The 17650-nt window shown below is 42.7% G+C and overlaps 2 protein-coding genes across 15 annotated transcripts in view; one reads left to right on the top strand and one right to left on the bottom strand.

Annotated features, from left to right (window-relative positions):
* The window catches only part of LOC131246115 (uridine kinase-like protein 3), a 128216-nt gene that overhangs the window by 9369 nt on the left and 101197 nt on the right, over positions 1 to 17650 (top strand). For 9 of the 14 annotated variants that reach the window (XM_058245980.1, XM_058245982.1, XM_058245990.1 and 6 more), the window contains one exon: positions 2 to 71. The exons of the other annotated variants lie outside the window; for them this stretch is intronic. In XM_058245980.1, the coding sequence (XP_058101963.1) occupies positions 2 to 71 (70 nt within the window). The remainder of the gene's footprint in view (position 1; positions 72 to 17650) is intronic. 14 annotated transcript variants of the gene reach the window in all.
* On the bottom strand, positions 10376 to 11605 carry LOC131246117 (uncharacterized mitochondrial protein AtMg00810-like). The gene has a single exon (XM_058245996.1). The coding sequence runs from the start codon at positions 11488 to 11490 to the stop codon at positions 10378 to 10380; it is 1113 nt and encodes a 370-aa protein (XP_058101979.1). The 5' UTR covers positions 11491 to 11605; the 3' UTR covers positions 10376 to 10377.

Below are 17650 nucleotides of genomic sequence, written 5' to 3'. Positions count from 1 at the left end.
GGATTCATTTTATTACACATTGAGCGACGAACAATTAAAACAAGTTCATGAATATAACTTTGACCATCCTGGTAAGTACCTATGTCATCTCCTTTATACTGTACAACAAGAGATTCCAAATGAAAATAGTTCATTGAAAATTGATAGGTTATAATATTTCTTATTATTTCAAGAAAATTAGTATTATTTATATCATTTTTCTATAACCACAACAACGAGATCCAATCCTGGGTCATCTCTGTTAATGTATTCACTAAAATGACTCTCCAACTGCAGGCATACTGCTTACACGAAAAGAAAATGACAGGCTCAGCTAGTAACTTAGCCAGTCAAGGATGTGCATGTGCATATGTACCATAGTAGATAGGCTAGATTAGGGTTTTCGTCCTCTTCTCCAATATGAACTAGTAGTAGTACAAGCTCCTTACAAAGAAAGACACACATTAATCCAAGCTGTTTGACATCCCTCCAATCAAACAGCTCCAGTGTGCCAAACTGTCATTTTGTATATAAATCTATGTAAGTTCTCAAGTCTCTTGCTCTCTTACTATCTTGCATAGCTCTGACTCTCTCTTGCACTCAGAAACTCTGCCTGCATTTTGCTCTCATTAGGGAGGTGTCACACTTGTGCCAACTATGATGAGAAAAGAACTCAACTAGCCTAACTTGGTGCCTACTTGGATTGCCTGATCGATTCGTTGTGGCAGGGCGACACTTAGCCTGAAGAGCGGCCCCTTTCAAGCTTCCTCTGGTGCAAGGGGTTGGTCAAACATTGTTGAAGGGACTTTGTTCAAGATTTGAATATTTTACAATGTTCTCTTTCCAAGTTTAATCGTGAGCGCGGAGTGCTTCCAATTCTCCAGAAGATTCTTGTACCTTAGCCACTATGGGGAATACAATTTAGCTATTGGAGCATATCCATGTTCGATTGCAAGACTCCACATTTTATTGGCCAAAATGGCTTAGTTGTTGAACAACCACCAATGGAATTAGGCATCTATTGATGCCGATCACATTATTGTGAACACTAATGGTGGCCTTACTATGGACTCAAATCACTGTTTAAGCAATTGTCTGAAGCACTTGACAGATGCTGTGCAGTCATTTCATGGGGTCACCAGTTCATGAGCTGATCTACTGCAGGAAACGAGACTCTTCGTCATGAGGAGCCTGCCACTCATTACCAACTGTTGAGTTTATTGCAACAAGAGCTGAGAACCTCCATAAAATTGACTACAATGTGGCTGCAAAGAAACTGTAACTTAGAACCAGCCGCAAGTGCCTGTGGGCAGCAAGTTCAACCCCAACTCCCTAAGGTGGTATTTTCCTGCATCAATAACAACATGAGGAAGATGAGGAGTTTGAACATGAGAACATCCCTTCACTGCAACTAGACAACCGTCCATCGATGTCAACGGGGCTTGTCACATCATACAGGAGGAGATGGGCCTAGGTCACCCTCAGTCAACATACTTCAAGTCCACCAGAATACATTGACCATGAACACCCATATAAAGAGCATAGAAGATACCATATTTTATCCTCATTTCAAGGAAGATTGTTGATGGTTGAGCACATTGCTCACTTTTATCTCTCAATTTTAGGTTATTTTATAAGTGATATCTGGAAGCTATGACAGTTTCCTATTTCACTCACCAGTGATGCTTTCCAATGGTATGCACAACCATGGTCCAAGTCCAACCAAAAATGGTAACAGATGGAGGAGAGTTCCATGGGCAATTTTACGAGACTGAGCCTGTCATTTCCATGGTTGAACTTGCAAGCATCATGGAACTTCTTGATGAGTTGACAGCATAATACTTGCCTCAGTTCAAGGGGAAGAAACAATGCAAGGTCTCACTGCTAGAGTTGAGCTAGCCATTGCTCATCATAGCATTATTCCACATCAAACTCAGTAGGAAGTTTGAAGCTATTTCTATTCATGATTTATGCAACCTAGCATCAAGAGTATTCAAGTGTGAACTTCTTATTAGAGGTTGAGCATAGGAAAGAACTTGTTATTGCACCCACTACTATGGCTCCAACTGAGTCTTGTTGTGGGATATGTTCTATCCAAGGAATAAAGTATTTCTATCATAGGGAGCATTGTGTAATGTGTTGTGTTTATGTAGGTAGTATTGTTTTATGTACTATTTGTGCTATGTGAAGTTTTACCTATACTATGATTGTCAATTATATATAAAAAAAAAAATTGGGAAGCCTAGAGGTCCATAATATTTTCCGTCTCCTTCTATTCTCTTCTCCTTAACTACTTTCTTCTTTCCTCAATTCGTCACCATAGTAAGTTACGAGCAAAGGAGAAAACTTAAACCTTGGACCCCTTTTCTTCTCTGCCTTTGATTCCTCTTAAAAAAAGAAAAAAAAGAAAAAATCTCCTATTCACCGTGTATGTGTATGATCACCATATGACTAAGCATATGCATGATTGTTTAGCCTATGTGTTTCTTTCTCTGGCTTCCTTATCAACTGATTTCTTTGGCAATCAAGATTAGTTAGTTGTTTTCTTACATTGATTAGGGATGTTCGAATGATTTTTTTTTTTTTTTTTTACAGTGATTGAGATTGATTAATCGGTTTTTTTTTATTGTTGTTGTTGTTGTTGTTGTGAGAGCATGGTTTGATGTGATTTTTCACAATGATCGAGGTTGATTGGCTGTTTTTTCGATGATGATGCATTGTAAGGTTTGAGTCTTGACAAGATTAATAGCACAATGATGAGGTAAAGTGAGAGAAGAAGGAAGACTAGGGAGTTGGTGATGCAGGACATGAAATTGAAATATGATATGCAAGATTTTAGGCTTAGATCATACTAATTCAGAAACAATAACATAAAAATTCCACTTCCCACACAAAAGTCCAAACATTCAAGCAAAGGGGAATATGTACGGGTCCAGGCCTACACGGGCTTGGGCTAGATTAGTAAAAATTATGGACCAAACAATGCTCAAAGGGAAATAGAAATCAACCCCACATGCATAAGAATCAGTTCCTAATCCAAGGAATTCCTCAATTTCAATTCAAGGAACCCTAGGGTGAGAAAAGGACAAATCAATTAGGGATAATGTAATCTAGAGTTAGGGTTTATGAAATTAGGTATAAAAAGAGGAAAATAGGAAGAAACCTGAACTTGAGATAGCCCCTGCGTGTGGACAGCGGGCTAGGTGCGGACGCACGTGCGCTTGAGGTTGGCCGCACATGTGGTGGGGGACCGAATCCAGAAAAGGACTCCTTGGCCTTGGTTGGCCAGGCTTGGGCTGCAAAACCTCCAAATTTCAAGTCGATCCGGGCTATGGTCTGGGCGTGGTGCTCCGTTGAAGTTTCAGCCCTCCTGCAGGGCCAGATTCTGAAAACTGGCTGTAGAGGGATGAACAACTGCAAAAAAGCGGATTTGACGCAAAGATGGTTGTGGGATAGATGAAATAAGATGGAGGGGCGGATTGGGATAAACGTGGCTTCGCACCACGGTAGTTAACCCTTCGAAAAGGGAGGGCTTCACACCCACTTTAATCTCAGCCCTTTGAAAAGGGAGGGCTTCGCACCCACTTTAATTTTTCCACAACTCAAACTCAAAGAGCAGAAAAACCATGTAAGAATTTTTATTCAACTTCCATGAATCCAAAAGAACTACAAGGGGTGCTTATTTATAGGGAAAACCCTATACCCCTAAACTCGCGCCATGTGCACAACCTATTACTTGGCAATGAAGTAAACTAAAATAAAAACCAAACAAAGAAATCTAAAGTGTTCATGATGTTCTAAATAATAACAATAAGCGAAACCTAAAATATGAAATCAATCCGACTAGTGGGCCACGATCATGAGATCCCGTGATGGGCTTTTCTTGATTATCGGGCCCATTCTTTTGAATCAGAACTTCGTCTTCTAAGTAGGAGGCCCTCATTGGATGTCGTCATCAAGCTAGATCGACGGTGGGGCCCTCCTTACGTACGTGCGTAAGGGGGTGGCGTGCGTGCACGTGTGGGCCTGATGTCCTCATCAATTCTCCCCGGCTGCGAAGATTTTGCCATTGGCGAAATAAAACTCCTGAACCACTCCAGGATGTCAGGATTAAGTCTCCGAACCTCCTCTTCAGCGAGCCACGTGCTGTTTAAAGCTGGGCATGACTCCCATTTAATCAAGTACTTCTGAAAACTGCCATCCGATGTGGAAACTATCTCATGGTCTAGGATATCCTTTATTTCCTCTTTGGGTGTGTGAAGGCTTGGTATGGGAGGTAGAGGCTGGGAAGAAAGGTCGGGAAGAGGCCATGGATCAAGGGGCAAATCTGGGGAATCAGTATGGTGGGCGAAGGGACGGACAAAGTATCAGTGCGTCCTTGAAAAGCAACTAGATCCTCCACATTGAATGTAGAACTAATTCCTATGGAAGGTGGAAGATCTACCTCATACGCATTGAGATCGTTTCGTTTTAGAATTTTGAAGGGTCCAGCGTTATGCGCGTGTAACTTGCGAACGACTCCCGGAGGATACCGCTCGGGCCTGAAGTGGACCATCACAAAGTCCCCAATATTGAATTCTTTGAGTCGTCTATGTTGGTCTGCAGAAAATTTATAATGTTCATTACTAGTAGTGATCTTTCGCCTGATTTCTTGATGCAATGAATGTATGTGATGCGCGAAAGACTCTACAGACTCTGATGACCTATGGGACAATGACATAGGGAAAAGATCAATAGGCTTTCTAGGTTTATAACCAGTAACGACCTCAAAAGGACTCAGACCTGTGGACCTATTGACAGAACTATTGAATGCAAATTCGGCTATGGGTAGTACGGTGTCCCATGTCCTAGTATGCTCCCCCACTAAACATCTGAGTAAACTCCCTAGGCTCCTATTAACCACCTCAGTCTGACCATCATTTTGAGGGTGGTAGGCAAAAGAAAATTGAAGCCTAGTATTCATCATACGCCATAGTGTCTTCCAAAAGTAACTCATGAATCGCACGTTGCGGTCAGACACTATGGTTTTTGGTAATCCATGCAGTTTGACGACCTCACTAAAGAACAACTTGGTAACATGAGATGCGTTGGAGGTCTTAGAACAAGGAATGAAGTGGGTCATCTTAGAGAAATGGTCCACGACAACAAATATGGAATCATGTTTACGAATAGTCTTGGGAAGTCCAAGCACGAAGTCCATACTGATGTCTTGCCAATGGATGAATGAAACTGGCAAAGGAGTATATAATCTTGTATTTTGTTTCTTTTGCTTTGCCAGCTGACAAGTACGACACTGCCCTATAATTTCGGCCACGTCTCGCTTAAGGCTTAGCCAATGAAACCTATCCTCCACTAGGGTAATGGTCTTGTCTCAACCAAAATGATCCGCAACCCTTCCTGAATGTAATTCTCAAAGAAGAAAATTGCGGAGGGAAGTGCGTGGTATGCATAAGCAGTCATTCCTAAACAAATATCTGTCTAAAATCAAGTACTCACTACTAGCTCCTGACGGACTCTCTAACAATGACGTGTACACAACTCCGAAATCTGGACACTCAGAATACTCTTCTTTGATGCGCTCGAGACCTGCAACTTCAATGCTCATGGAGTTGAGTAATGCGACTCGACGATTCAACACGTCGGCAGGCTTATTCTCTACACCGGCCTTGTGCTTAAGCACAAAAGTGTACTCTTGAATGAACTGAACCCATTTGGCATGCCGAGGGTTTAATTTCTTCTGAGAGTTCAGGTATCTCAAGGCTTCGTGATCTGAGAATAAGAGGAATTCTTGCGGCAATAGGTAATGACGCCAATGGCGCAGTGATTACACTACCGCATAGAACTCTTTGTCATAGGTGAATATTTCTGATTCGCCTCATTCAATTTTTCACTAAAAAAGGTGACAGGGTGTCCTTCCTAAGTATTCCACCTCTACCAACTCCTGACGCGTCACATGCAACTTCAAAAGCTTTTGAAAAATCCGGAAGTCATGTGATTGGAGCTTCGGTCATCTTGACCTTTATCTCCTTGAAGGCCTTCGAGGCTATCTTTTTTCATTGAAACTCTCCCTTTTTTATGCAATCCGTGATGGGAGCGATAATGGAACTGAAACATCGAATGAACCGCCTATAGAAGGTGGCTAAGCCGTGAAAGCTGCGCACCTCGTGAATATTACGGGGTTCAGGCCAGTTGACGATGGTGTTGACCTTCTCGGGATCCGCCGATACGCCCTTAGTTGACACAATAAAACTTAAGAAGATCACACTACTAGACAAAAACGCACATTTCTTTAGGTTGCGTACAACTTATTGGCCCTAAGGATCCCACAAACCTACCTCAAATGGTTGAGGTGTTGCTCCTTGGTTATGCTATAAATCAAGATATCATCAAAATATACAATTAGGAACTTCCCCATGAAGGGCCTCAACACTTGGGTCATCACACGCATGAAAGTGCTTGGGGCGTTAGTTAACCCAAAAGGCATAACTAGCCACTCGTATAGCCCATCCTTCGTCTTGAAGGCCGTCTTCCACTCATCACCAGGGCGTATACGGATTTGGTTATAACCACTTTTGAGGTCAATTTTTGAGAAGATAGTAGCATTGGCCATCATATCTAGCATGTTATCAAGACGCGGTATGGGAAACCAATACTTGATTGTGATTTTGTTGATGGCCTTACTATCAACACACATCCTCCATGTGCCATCCTTCTTAGGTGTAAGAAGGGCGGGCATGGCACACGGGCTCATGCTCTCTCGAATGAAACCCTTCTCTAGGAGTTCATCAATCTGCCTCTTCAATTCAGCGTGCTCCATTGGGTTCATTCTGTAATGTGGGAGGTTTGGTAGAGTTGCCCCAGGGACTAAATCAATGGCATGTTGTATATCCCTCATAGGGGGAAGCTCATTTGGTAGATCATCAGGAAAGACATCACGAAACTCATGTACTACCTGAATGGCCTCAGTGGGTAATTCTACGCAATCCTCTGGTACATGCTCCCTAGCCACAAGGGCGTATAATATTGAATCCGCCTCCATCTCTTGCTCAAAGTCCTTAGCATTTATAATGTGAAGTGGTTTGGACTTGGACTTCGATTCCTTTAATTCCTTTGAGCCGCTCGCACCACTCTGTGTGGTGGACTCCTTTCTAGTTGTGTTCTTGGGTGGCAGTCGGTTTAGCTTGACCTTCTTGCCCTCGAACCAGAATGTACACACATTTGAGCGACCAAATATGGTAACATTCTTGTCATAGAGCCACGGCCTACTTAGAATGATATGGCCAACATCTATAGGAACAACATCACACCAAATTGTGTCTTTATATGATCCAAATTGAATATGGACAAGACAATGGTGCGAGACTGGAATGGATGTTTTATCAACCCAAGAGACCCTATAAGGTTGAGGATGGACTTCCAACTTCAAGCCCAAACGGCTCACAGTGCTAGTTGACGCCACGTTGGCACAACTACCACTATCCACGATCATCTTACAGCTCTTTTCCCCACATTTTGCGTAAGTATAGAAGATCGTGTTGCGGTGCTAGTCATCAATGCTCTTGGCTTGAGCGAAAGCGCAACGCACAATTGCGAGGGTCGCAGACTCTTGTGCTCCCTCTTCTTCATCACTAGGGGTCTCTACGGACTCATATTCTTCTTCTTCACCGTCACTCTTTGGGGGCACTACTTCTACTTGCCCATCAATGAAGAATACTTTGGTGCCCTCTCTCGTGCCGCACTGGTAAGCAAAATGACCAAACCCCTGACACCCAGAGTTTTAAATAGCGGTAACGTGTTGTGTAGCGTTCAACCCTCCGTAGCGTGTAGCGAAATAGCGTAGCGTGTAGCGTAAGCTATACAATACTTCTATTTTTTAATTTTAATATATATATATACACTGCGAGACGATACACCCCCGATAACCACCGAAAGATACCAAAAAATCTAAAATCCCAATATCGGCCGATATATCGTCGATATCGCACGATATATCGACAATATGGCTAGATTTCCTCTCCATTAGGAAAAAAAGAAGAAGAAATCGGACCGTACCTGGCTGCAGCGGTGATCGGAGGTGGGCCACTCGACAGGTAAGTAGGATTTTCTTGCCATTTTCTTCAACTTCCCTCTTTCTCGGAGATTCTGGCGAAGAATCGGGCCGGATCGACGAACCGTTCCTTCCGGAACGAGATTTGAGGGGACGAGAGCTTGCGTGCGTGAAAGACTCGGATCGGACTGCGTGGATGGCGGTGAAAATGGAGAGGGAAAGCGAAAGAGGGGCGCGGCGCGGATGGGGAAAAAGGATTGCGTACTGAGTTACTCCGTGCGCTCTTATCATACAGAGTAAACTCTGTAGGGCCCATTGTGGGGTTTTTTAGTTCATCCACGCCGTCCATCCGTTTTTCCAGATCATTTTAGGGGTTGAGCCCAAAAATAAAGTATATCAAAATCTCAAGTAGACCGTACCAAAGGAAACAGTGGAAGTATTGATTTCCACCGTTGAAATATTTATAAGGCCCCCAATGATGTTTATTTGTCATCCAAACTGTTCATAATATCACAAAGACATGGATGAATGGAAAAAACAAATATCATCTTGATCTAAAACTTCTGTGGGCCCCAAGAACTTTTCAACGGTAGACTTCAATTCAAACTGTTTTAGGTGATGTGGTCCACTTGAGATTTGGATATGATTAATTTTTCGTTTAAAGCCCTGAAATTATATGATAAAACAGATGGACGGATTTGATAAAATTCGTGAATGACAGTGGGCCCCACAGTTTACTCAGTACACAGTGCCCAATCCACGTCTGCGGATGGCTTGTCGTGGTGCGTGGTGCGTTTAGTCAGTACGCTCTTATCGTACTCAGTAAATTCACTTGGGCCCACCTTTAATGTATATGGTCCATCCACGCCGTCCATCCGTTTTCCCATATAATTTAAGGGTTGATCCCAAATTTTATAAAAATCTAAGATCATACCACAGGAAACAGTGGTGAAACTTATTTCCATCGTTGAAACCTTTCTCCACAGTTTTCTATGGTGGGGTCCACTCGAGCTCTAGATCTGACCCATTTTTTGGCTCATGCTATAAAATGATCTCTTCAAATGTATGGACGGTGTAGATAGAAAAAATACATCATAGTGGGACCCACGTAACTTGGTGATGTCGTGCATCCGTCTGTGACGGGTTCATACATGATTGTGTACTCAGTACGCTCTTATCTTTCAGAGTAAATTCTATTGATTTCCACCGTAATTACATGTGGTTTATCCACGCCGTCCATCCGTTTTTACTGATCATTTTAAATGTTGAGCCCAAAATTGAACCATATCCACAACTCAAGTGGACCAGATTACAGGAAACAGTGTTGAATGAACGTTGACCATTAAAAATGTTGTGGGAGCCATAAAAGCTTTGGATCAACCTGATATCTATTTTTTCCCTTCATCTGGGTCTTTAGGACCCAATCAACAGATTGGATGTCAAATAAACAGTACAGTGGGCCTTATGAGGATTTTAATGGTGGATATCCAATCATTATTGTTTTCCTTTGGTGGGGTCCACCCGCGACTTATATCCCTATGATTTTTTGCATCAATCCCTAAAATGATCCGTAGAAATGGATGAACGGAATGAATGAAACAAATACATTATGGTGGGGCCCAAAAAATGCCACACTAATGTGAGTGCATCCATAGAAAGGACAACAAACATTTAATAAAATTTGACTATAGTGGAATTAAATGTCACTCGATCCCTGTATACGCAAGATTTCAACTCTGACAAGTGGGGTCCATAAATCTAGACGATTGGCATGTTACTCCCACCATAGATAGACCGTGACCCAAAAAATTTCCTTGATAGGATAATCTTCATCTTATAATTTGTGGCCTACATATAAGTAGTTAAAAATATAAATATTAACAATGGCCCACATTCAACTGAAAAATGTCCCAATGTTGGTTGCTGGGCCTTTCAGTTTAGTAGATTTTTAGGCAACATCCATTCATGGTGGGATGCAACTGTCATCACATCTTCCGGATTAGGAAAACTATGGGCCTAAGATGTTAATATTAACAGCTTATCATCTGTAATGAGGCATTCACACACCATATAATTCCTCTTTAAAGCATCAACGTTGATGGCATAGTCTAAAGCATTGGAAGAGAATGGGGTCACAGTAGAAAAAGATTTGATGAGGATAATGTGAAGAAGAGATGAGAATATTGAGAGAGAAGGAGGAGGAGAGTTTGGGAGAGATGATGTGTTGGGCTTGCATGCCCTAACACATAATATTTTATTATGAAAAAGCATATAGTACACTGCAGGGGAATAGGGAAGTGTGCACATGCACTTACACTAAAAGGACACATAATAAATCTCTATACTCCCCCTCAAGTTGGAGCATAGATGTTGATCATGCCCAACTTGTCACGAACACGATGAAGAGCATCTCGACTCAAGGATTTTGTAAGAACATCAGCAAGTTGATCCCCAGATCGAACAAAAGGAGTGACAATTTCCTTAGAAGCGACTTTCTCCCGAATAAAGTGACAGTCAACCTCAATATGCTTGGTTCGCTTGTGGAAAATTGGGTTACGAGCAATATGGATGGCCGCTTGATTGTCACAGTTAAGAGGAATAGGACCCGAAGGAGGATAGCCAAGTTCTTCAAGAAGATTGCGAAGCCACATAAGTTCACATGTCGCATGAGCCATAGCACGATATTCAGCTTCAGCCGAGGACCGGGCAACAACTGGCTGCTTTTTGCTCTTCCAGGTTATAAGATTGCCACCTAGGAAGGTACAGAAGCCGGATGTAGAGCGGCGATCAAAAGTACTACCTGTACAATCAGCATCGGAATAGCTAGAAAGATGAAGATGACCATGCAACTGAAAGTAGAGGCCAAGACCCGGGGTTGATTTTAAATACCAAAGTATGCGGTAGACAGCCGTGAGATGAGAAGTACAGGGAGCTTGCATGAATTGGCTAACAACCTCCACTGCAAATGAGAGATCTGGGCGAGTAATAGTCAGGTAAATAAGCCGACCTACAAGTCGTCGATACATCTCGGGATCAGTAAGGAGAAGAACATCATCTGGTCGAAGCTTCTGTGAAGTATCCATGGGAGTGGTAGCAGGCTTGCACCCTAACATGCCGGTCTCCATGAGAAGATCGAGCGCATATTTTTGTTGTGACAAGACCAATTTGGATGATGAGCGAGCAACTTCAATTCCGAGGAAGTAGCGAAGAGGACCAAGATCCTTGATTTCAAACTTGGTCTTCAAAAAATCTTTGACCTCCCTCATTCCAGCAGAATCACTACCGGACAAAACAATATCATCCACATAGACAATGAGAACCATGATGCCCGTCGATCGACGACATATAAAGAGAGAATGATCAGCATGACTACGAACAAAGCCAAACTCCAAGAGAGCCCGAATAAATTTTTCGAACCATGCACGTGGAGATTGAGTCCATAAAGAGCCTTCTTCAACCGACATACAAGTGCAGGGTTGTGAGAAGCAACAAAGCCAGGAGGTTGATGCATGTAAACTTCCTCTGTAAGATCCCCATGGAGAAATGCATTCTTAACATCAAGCTGAAACAAGGGCCATGATAAATTAACGGCCAAGGAGAGCACAACATGAATTGAATTAAGCTTAGCCATTGGAGAAAATGTCTCGAAGTAATCCACACCATGAGTCTGGGTGTAACCTTTAGCAACAAGACGGGCTTTATAGCGATTAATTGAGCCATCTGGAAGAAACTTGATTGTATAAACCCATCGACAGCCAACAGGCTTATGGCCTACAGGAAGTGGCACAAGATCTCAGGTATGATTCTTCTCAAGAGCAGACATTTCTTCCATCATCGCCTTTGTCCAATCAGGACTCTGAAGAGCATGTGAGAGAGATCTAGGAATAGTCTGTGATGAAAGGGAAGCTGCAAACGACTGAAAAGACGGTGAAAGATGATCGTATGAAACGAAATTACTAATGGGGTGTTGAGTATAAGATCGTGACCCTTTGCGCAAGGCAATGGGAAGATCTAAACTCGAGTTAGGAGAGTCACCTGAACCAACATCCAAAGTAAGCGGAAGGGTAGATGACTGAGCTTGTGAAGATTTATCTCGACGCTGATACACCCGCAGAGGCTTAGGCTCACCCATATCACCAACAGGATGCTGAATAGAGGGGAGAGGAGTTTTCCCATGATCACTAGTGGAAAGAGGATAAGAGTTATACTCCCCCTGACGCGCAAGAGGATCATAGAGGGATCGGCCTGGAGAGGAGAAAAAAGAAAGATCCTCAAAGAAGGTGACATCGACAGAGACATATTTCTTGCGAGTCAATGGGTCAAAGCATTTATAACCTTTCTGACTCCGAGTATACCCTATAAAGACACATTTAATCGCCCTGGGACTAAGTTTATCATTACTCCCATCCAAAATTTGAACAAAGCATGTACAACCAAAAACTTTAGGTGGTAGAGGAAATGGATTATCATGAGGATACAAAATAGTAAATGAAGATTTATAAGACAGAATACGTGAGGGTATATGATTAATAAGAAAAGTAGCAGTTAAAAGAGCATCACCCCAAAAATGTTTGGGTAGATGCATACCAAGTAGAAGGGTGCGAGCAACTTCAAGAAGATGACGATTCTTTCGTTCTACAATACCATTTTGTTGAGGAGTGCGAGCACATGACGTCCTAGATAAAATACCACGTTCCTGCAAGAAAGATAGAAAGGCAGTAGACATGTATTCTCCCTCATTATCAGAATGGAGGGATTTGATGGAACAATGAAATTGAGTGCACACTTCATGATAAAACACTTTAAACGCATCAAACACTTCACTTTTAGATTTCAAAAGATAAATCCAAGTCATGCGGGAATAATCATCAATAAAGGTAACAAAATATCTAAATCCAAAAGTCGAGGTAACCGGAGCTGGTCCCCAAACATCCGAGTGAACCAGAAGAAAAGGTTGAGATTTCCTCCCAGAAGAGCTAGGAGGAAACGTAGCACGATGATGTTTAGACAATTCACAAATATCACAGCATAACGTGACAGGTAAGGATGGAAATAAAAGTCTCAATCTAGCAATAGATGGGTGGCCTAAGCGGCAATGCCACTGAGTCATGGACTCTTGATCTAGAGAAAGGATACTAGAAGCGGCAACAGGTGTATCATTGAGAAGATAAACGCCTCCTCGCTCATGCCCCCCACCAATCACTCTCTTCGTCTGTAGGTCTTGAAACAAACAATAAGAAGGAAAGAAGGTGATGGAACAATTAAGTGATTTAGTAAGAGAGCTAACAGACAATAAGTTTAATGGAAAACGAGGCACATGCAATACGGAGGACAAAGACAAGGAAGAAGAGAGAGGGATGGAACCAATCCCAGAGATGGGAGATTGGGTTCCATCTGCGTCTGAGAGTGGGAGAAGAAGAAGAATAAGAAAAAGAATTGCAACTTACCGGTCATATGGGAGGAAGCTCCAGTCTATGACCCGGGAGGTAGGAGAGGATGCGAAGAAGGGCGGCACTGGGGGGCCGGAGAAGGCTCGAATATCCCGAATGTGAAGCGCATAAGGGCATCATATGCCGAGAAATAATAAGAGACTCCTGAAGTAGACTTGGAAGATTGTGTCTCAAAAGCAACAGTGGAAGCAACAGAAGCAGCAGCATACGTAGGACGATCTGTCGGCAATAATCAATAGTGTGATTAGTTCCACCGCAATGTGAACAAATGCAGAAACCATCACGTCCTCGTCCACGTCCACCACGACCACGAAGACTACGGCCGCCGCGACTGCGATTTAGATCGTGGCCTCTACCACGACCACCAAAACCAGAAATGCGCCTTGAGTTCAAGGATGGTACCCGAAGACCAAGGGAGGACTGATCGCCAACAAGATGTGCTGAACGCTCGGGTGGCACAAATGAATGAGAAGGAAGAGTAGAGATATAGCACACTGACACATGGCATAGACTATTGTCAATGAGGGAAGAGGATCCTGCATAACAACCTCGAGCGAGGAACTGCATGATACGAGTATCATCCCGTTGCTTATGAGCATGTTCATGATCCTCTTTACATTTGGAAGGAAGAGGCTGATACATATCCAACTCATCCCACATACCCCGAAGCATCGAATAGTAGTCTTTTAAGGATCTGGAGTTTTGTTGAAACCGACCAATTTCTTGAATAAGCTGGAATACCCGTGAAAAATTCTGAGATTCCGAGAACATATCATGAAGCGTATCCCAAATGCCTTTAGCCGAGGATAAAAACATCACTGAGTGGCTAATCGAGGAATCCATGCTATTCAACAACCATGCAATAACTTGATAATTCTCCTTTCTCCAAGACTTGTAGGTAACATCTGTAGAGCTTGGGGAATCATCCAAAATATACGACAACTTGTCACGGGCTCCTAAAAATACTTTTACAGATTGTGCCCATTGAAGATAGTTGTCACCATTCAACTTAATGGAGGTAATCTGCAAGGGGTTGGATTCAAGAGACCCTATGCCAAGAGATGAGGGCCCTTTGTCAGCCATAATAGAGTCCAAGAGAAATAAACCTATGCCAAGAGACCCCCTATGCCAAGAAAGATTGATTCAAACAACTCTATCTCACTCAATCCTTCAATATAACAAGAGATAAACCTCAAACAAATATCAATCATCCAAAATACTATGAAACACAGTCAAAGAAAACGGCCCAGCCGCACGCCCATTTGAGGTTAAAAACCTCTCAAACATTGATCTTAAGTAAAAAATCCACCATGGATAGCTTGGGAGGAAGATTTCGGTCCATCTTGAGCAAAGAAACCGAAGAAAAGCTTACCGATTTGAGGTAAATCGAAGAAAAACGGAATCTGGAACCGATTTTGGAATTTCTCTATTTCGCCCAAAATACCATGAAATGAGGTCCAATAAATTCTGAAAAAATCATAATAAATCTTCTAAAATCAAGATCCATCAAACCCCTAAACTTTTAGCTCAAACAGAGCCCATGCATCCGTACAACGCTGACGTCAGCCGTATGGCTGCTGACGTCAACAAGGTGACGTGTCGGCTCTCAACCTGTTGGATGCGGAATGCCTTGAACTTGCTCTGATACCAAGTAGAAAAAGATTTGATGAGGATAATGTGAAGAAGAGATGAGAATATTGAGAGAGAAGGAGGAGGAGAGTTTGGGAGAGATGATGTGTTGGGCTTGCATGCCCTAACACATAATATTTTATTATGAAAAAGCATATAGTACACTGTAGGGGAATAGGGAAGTGTGCACATGCACTTACACTAAAAGGACACACAATAAATCTCTATAGTCACACACTAATAGTCTGCATTATTGGGTTCATGTTTGTGATGCCAATTAACCCAAAAACATTACTGCGGTCCTTTCAGTTAAACATCGCATAGCCTAGGACCCCATACAAAGGAAATTTATTATGTGCATCTTTTTTTTTGAGATGTTATGATTTAAACGTGTGTATTAAGGGCCTTTTTAACAATCTCCAAAGTTTCATTAAAAAATTCAACCATTTTCCCAATGTTTCCCCATGTTTCCCAAAAAGTGCGATAAACTATGCGATACAAACGATATATCCCGTGCGATAACTGATACGTATCTGTATCCCAAGGGTGCGATACATTGTGCGATACCGATATTTCGAACACCGAGTGTAACAAGGCCAGTGAGAGAGGAGATGAGAAGAGTGTTGACTGAAGCGAAGTCACGCAAGCCGAAACAAAAGAATTGAGAGAGGGATATGAGGGAGGAGCTATGAGGCATTGGACGGGGCCTAGGTGCTATCGACGAGCACGATGGTGATGACGATGAGGGGATCATGTACCCCGATGACTGTGTTACGGCTCGAGAAAGGAGTGATTTTAGACAAGTGATTCGTGAGTCTCGGGCTTCAGAGTGGGAGGGGGAGCAAAGAAGACGGTTTGATGAGAGTAGGCCGTCGTTTGGGACGTCCCGACATGAGGCTGGTGGGAGCAACAGACAATTTGAGGGAGGCAGCGAGCATGGCCTACAACGCACGTAAAGCGCTCGTGTCCAAGATGCACCCATCGCAGGCATTAATAAAAAAAGATTAAAAAATATGTGGAGCAAGGGGCTCAGGGAGAAAGTGGGTGGCGCTATATCTAAGTGGTTCAGCAAATGCAGCAGCCAGTCCTCACTTTAAAAATATGATTGAGGAGGTGCAGCGTGCCCGGCCCGGTGTGAAGCCTCCCACGCCACAGGAGATTCTTGGCGTCTACCTCGATCGGGAGCACGAGGAGATGCAGGCTTGGGTACGTGGACTCAAGCCGAACTGGAAGCAATACGGTGTGACAATCATGTGTGATGGGTGGACGGGACCCACGAAATTGTCCATTATCAATTTCATGGTGTACTGTAGAGGGCAGCCCATTTTTCTCAAATCCATTGATGCATCGGCCAAAATAAAAGATCATGACTACATATATGATCTCCTAAAAGGAGTGATTAGAGATGTTGGGTCTCAGAATGTTGTCCAAGTTGTGACAGACAATGACAGTGCGTTCGTTAAGGTGGGGAAGAAATTGATGAGGAAGCTCAATATTTATTGGACCTCGTTGCGGCACACTGCATTGATTTAATGCTCGAGGAGATAGGCCAGAGGGATTCTGTCAAGAGGACCATTTAGGGTGCGAGGAGAGTGACAAACTTTATATACAATCACTCATTGTTGTTGGCTGCAATGCGTGAGTGTTGTGGAGGGGACTATAGAGAATGCTAGTGTATTGTGTATGTGGTTAGTGGCCCCTTTTAGTGTAAGTGCATGTACACACTTCCCTCTTCTCCTGCGGTGTACTCTATACTTTATTATAATAAAATATTATGTGTTAGGGCAAGCAAGCTTAACACAACATCTCTCCCAAACTCTCCTTCTTCTCTCAATATTCTCCTCTCTTCTTCACATTATCATCATCAATCATTCTCTACTTGGTATCAGAGCTTAGATCAAGGCATTCCGCATCCAACAGATTGAGAGGCGACACGTCACCTTGCTAACGTCAACAGCCGTATGACTGACGTTAGCGTTGTACGGACACATGGACTCCGTTTGAGCTAAAAGTTTAGGGTTTTGATAGATCTTGATTTTAGAAGATTTGTCATGATTTTTTCAGAATTTATTGGACCTCCTTTGATGGTATTTTGGGCGAAATAGATAAAATTCAAAAATCGGGCCCATCTTCCGTTTTTCTTTGATCTACCTCAAATCGGCAAGCTTTTCTTTGGTTTCTTTGCTCAAGATGGATCGAAATCTTCCTCTCAAGCTACCCATGGAGGATTTTTTTTTACTTAAGATCAATGTTTGATTTTTAACCTCAAATGGACGTGTGGCTGGGCCGTTTTTCAGTCGGTTAGGCATTTTTTGACTGCGTTTCATGGTATTTTGGATGATTGATATTTGTTTAAGGTTTATCTCTTCTAATCTTGAAGGATTGAGTGAGATAGAGTTGTTTAAATCAATCTTTCTTGGCGTAGGGGCTCTCTTGGCATAGGTTTATCTCTCTTGGACCCTCCAATGGCTAACAAAGGGCCCTCATCTCTTGGCATAGGGTCTTTTGAATCCAACCCCTTGCAGATTACCTCCACTAAGTTAAA

The sequence above is a fragment of the Magnolia sinica genome, chromosome 5 (assembly GCF_029962835.1).
Source record: "Magnolia sinica isolate HGM2019 chromosome 5, MsV1, whole genome shotgun sequence".
In the NCBI taxonomy this organism is placed as follows: domain Eukaryota; kingdom Viridiplantae; phylum Streptophyta; class Magnoliopsida; order Magnoliales; family Magnoliaceae; genus Magnolia; species Magnolia sinica.
This window is presented reverse-complemented; position numbering and strand designations above follow the sequence as displayed.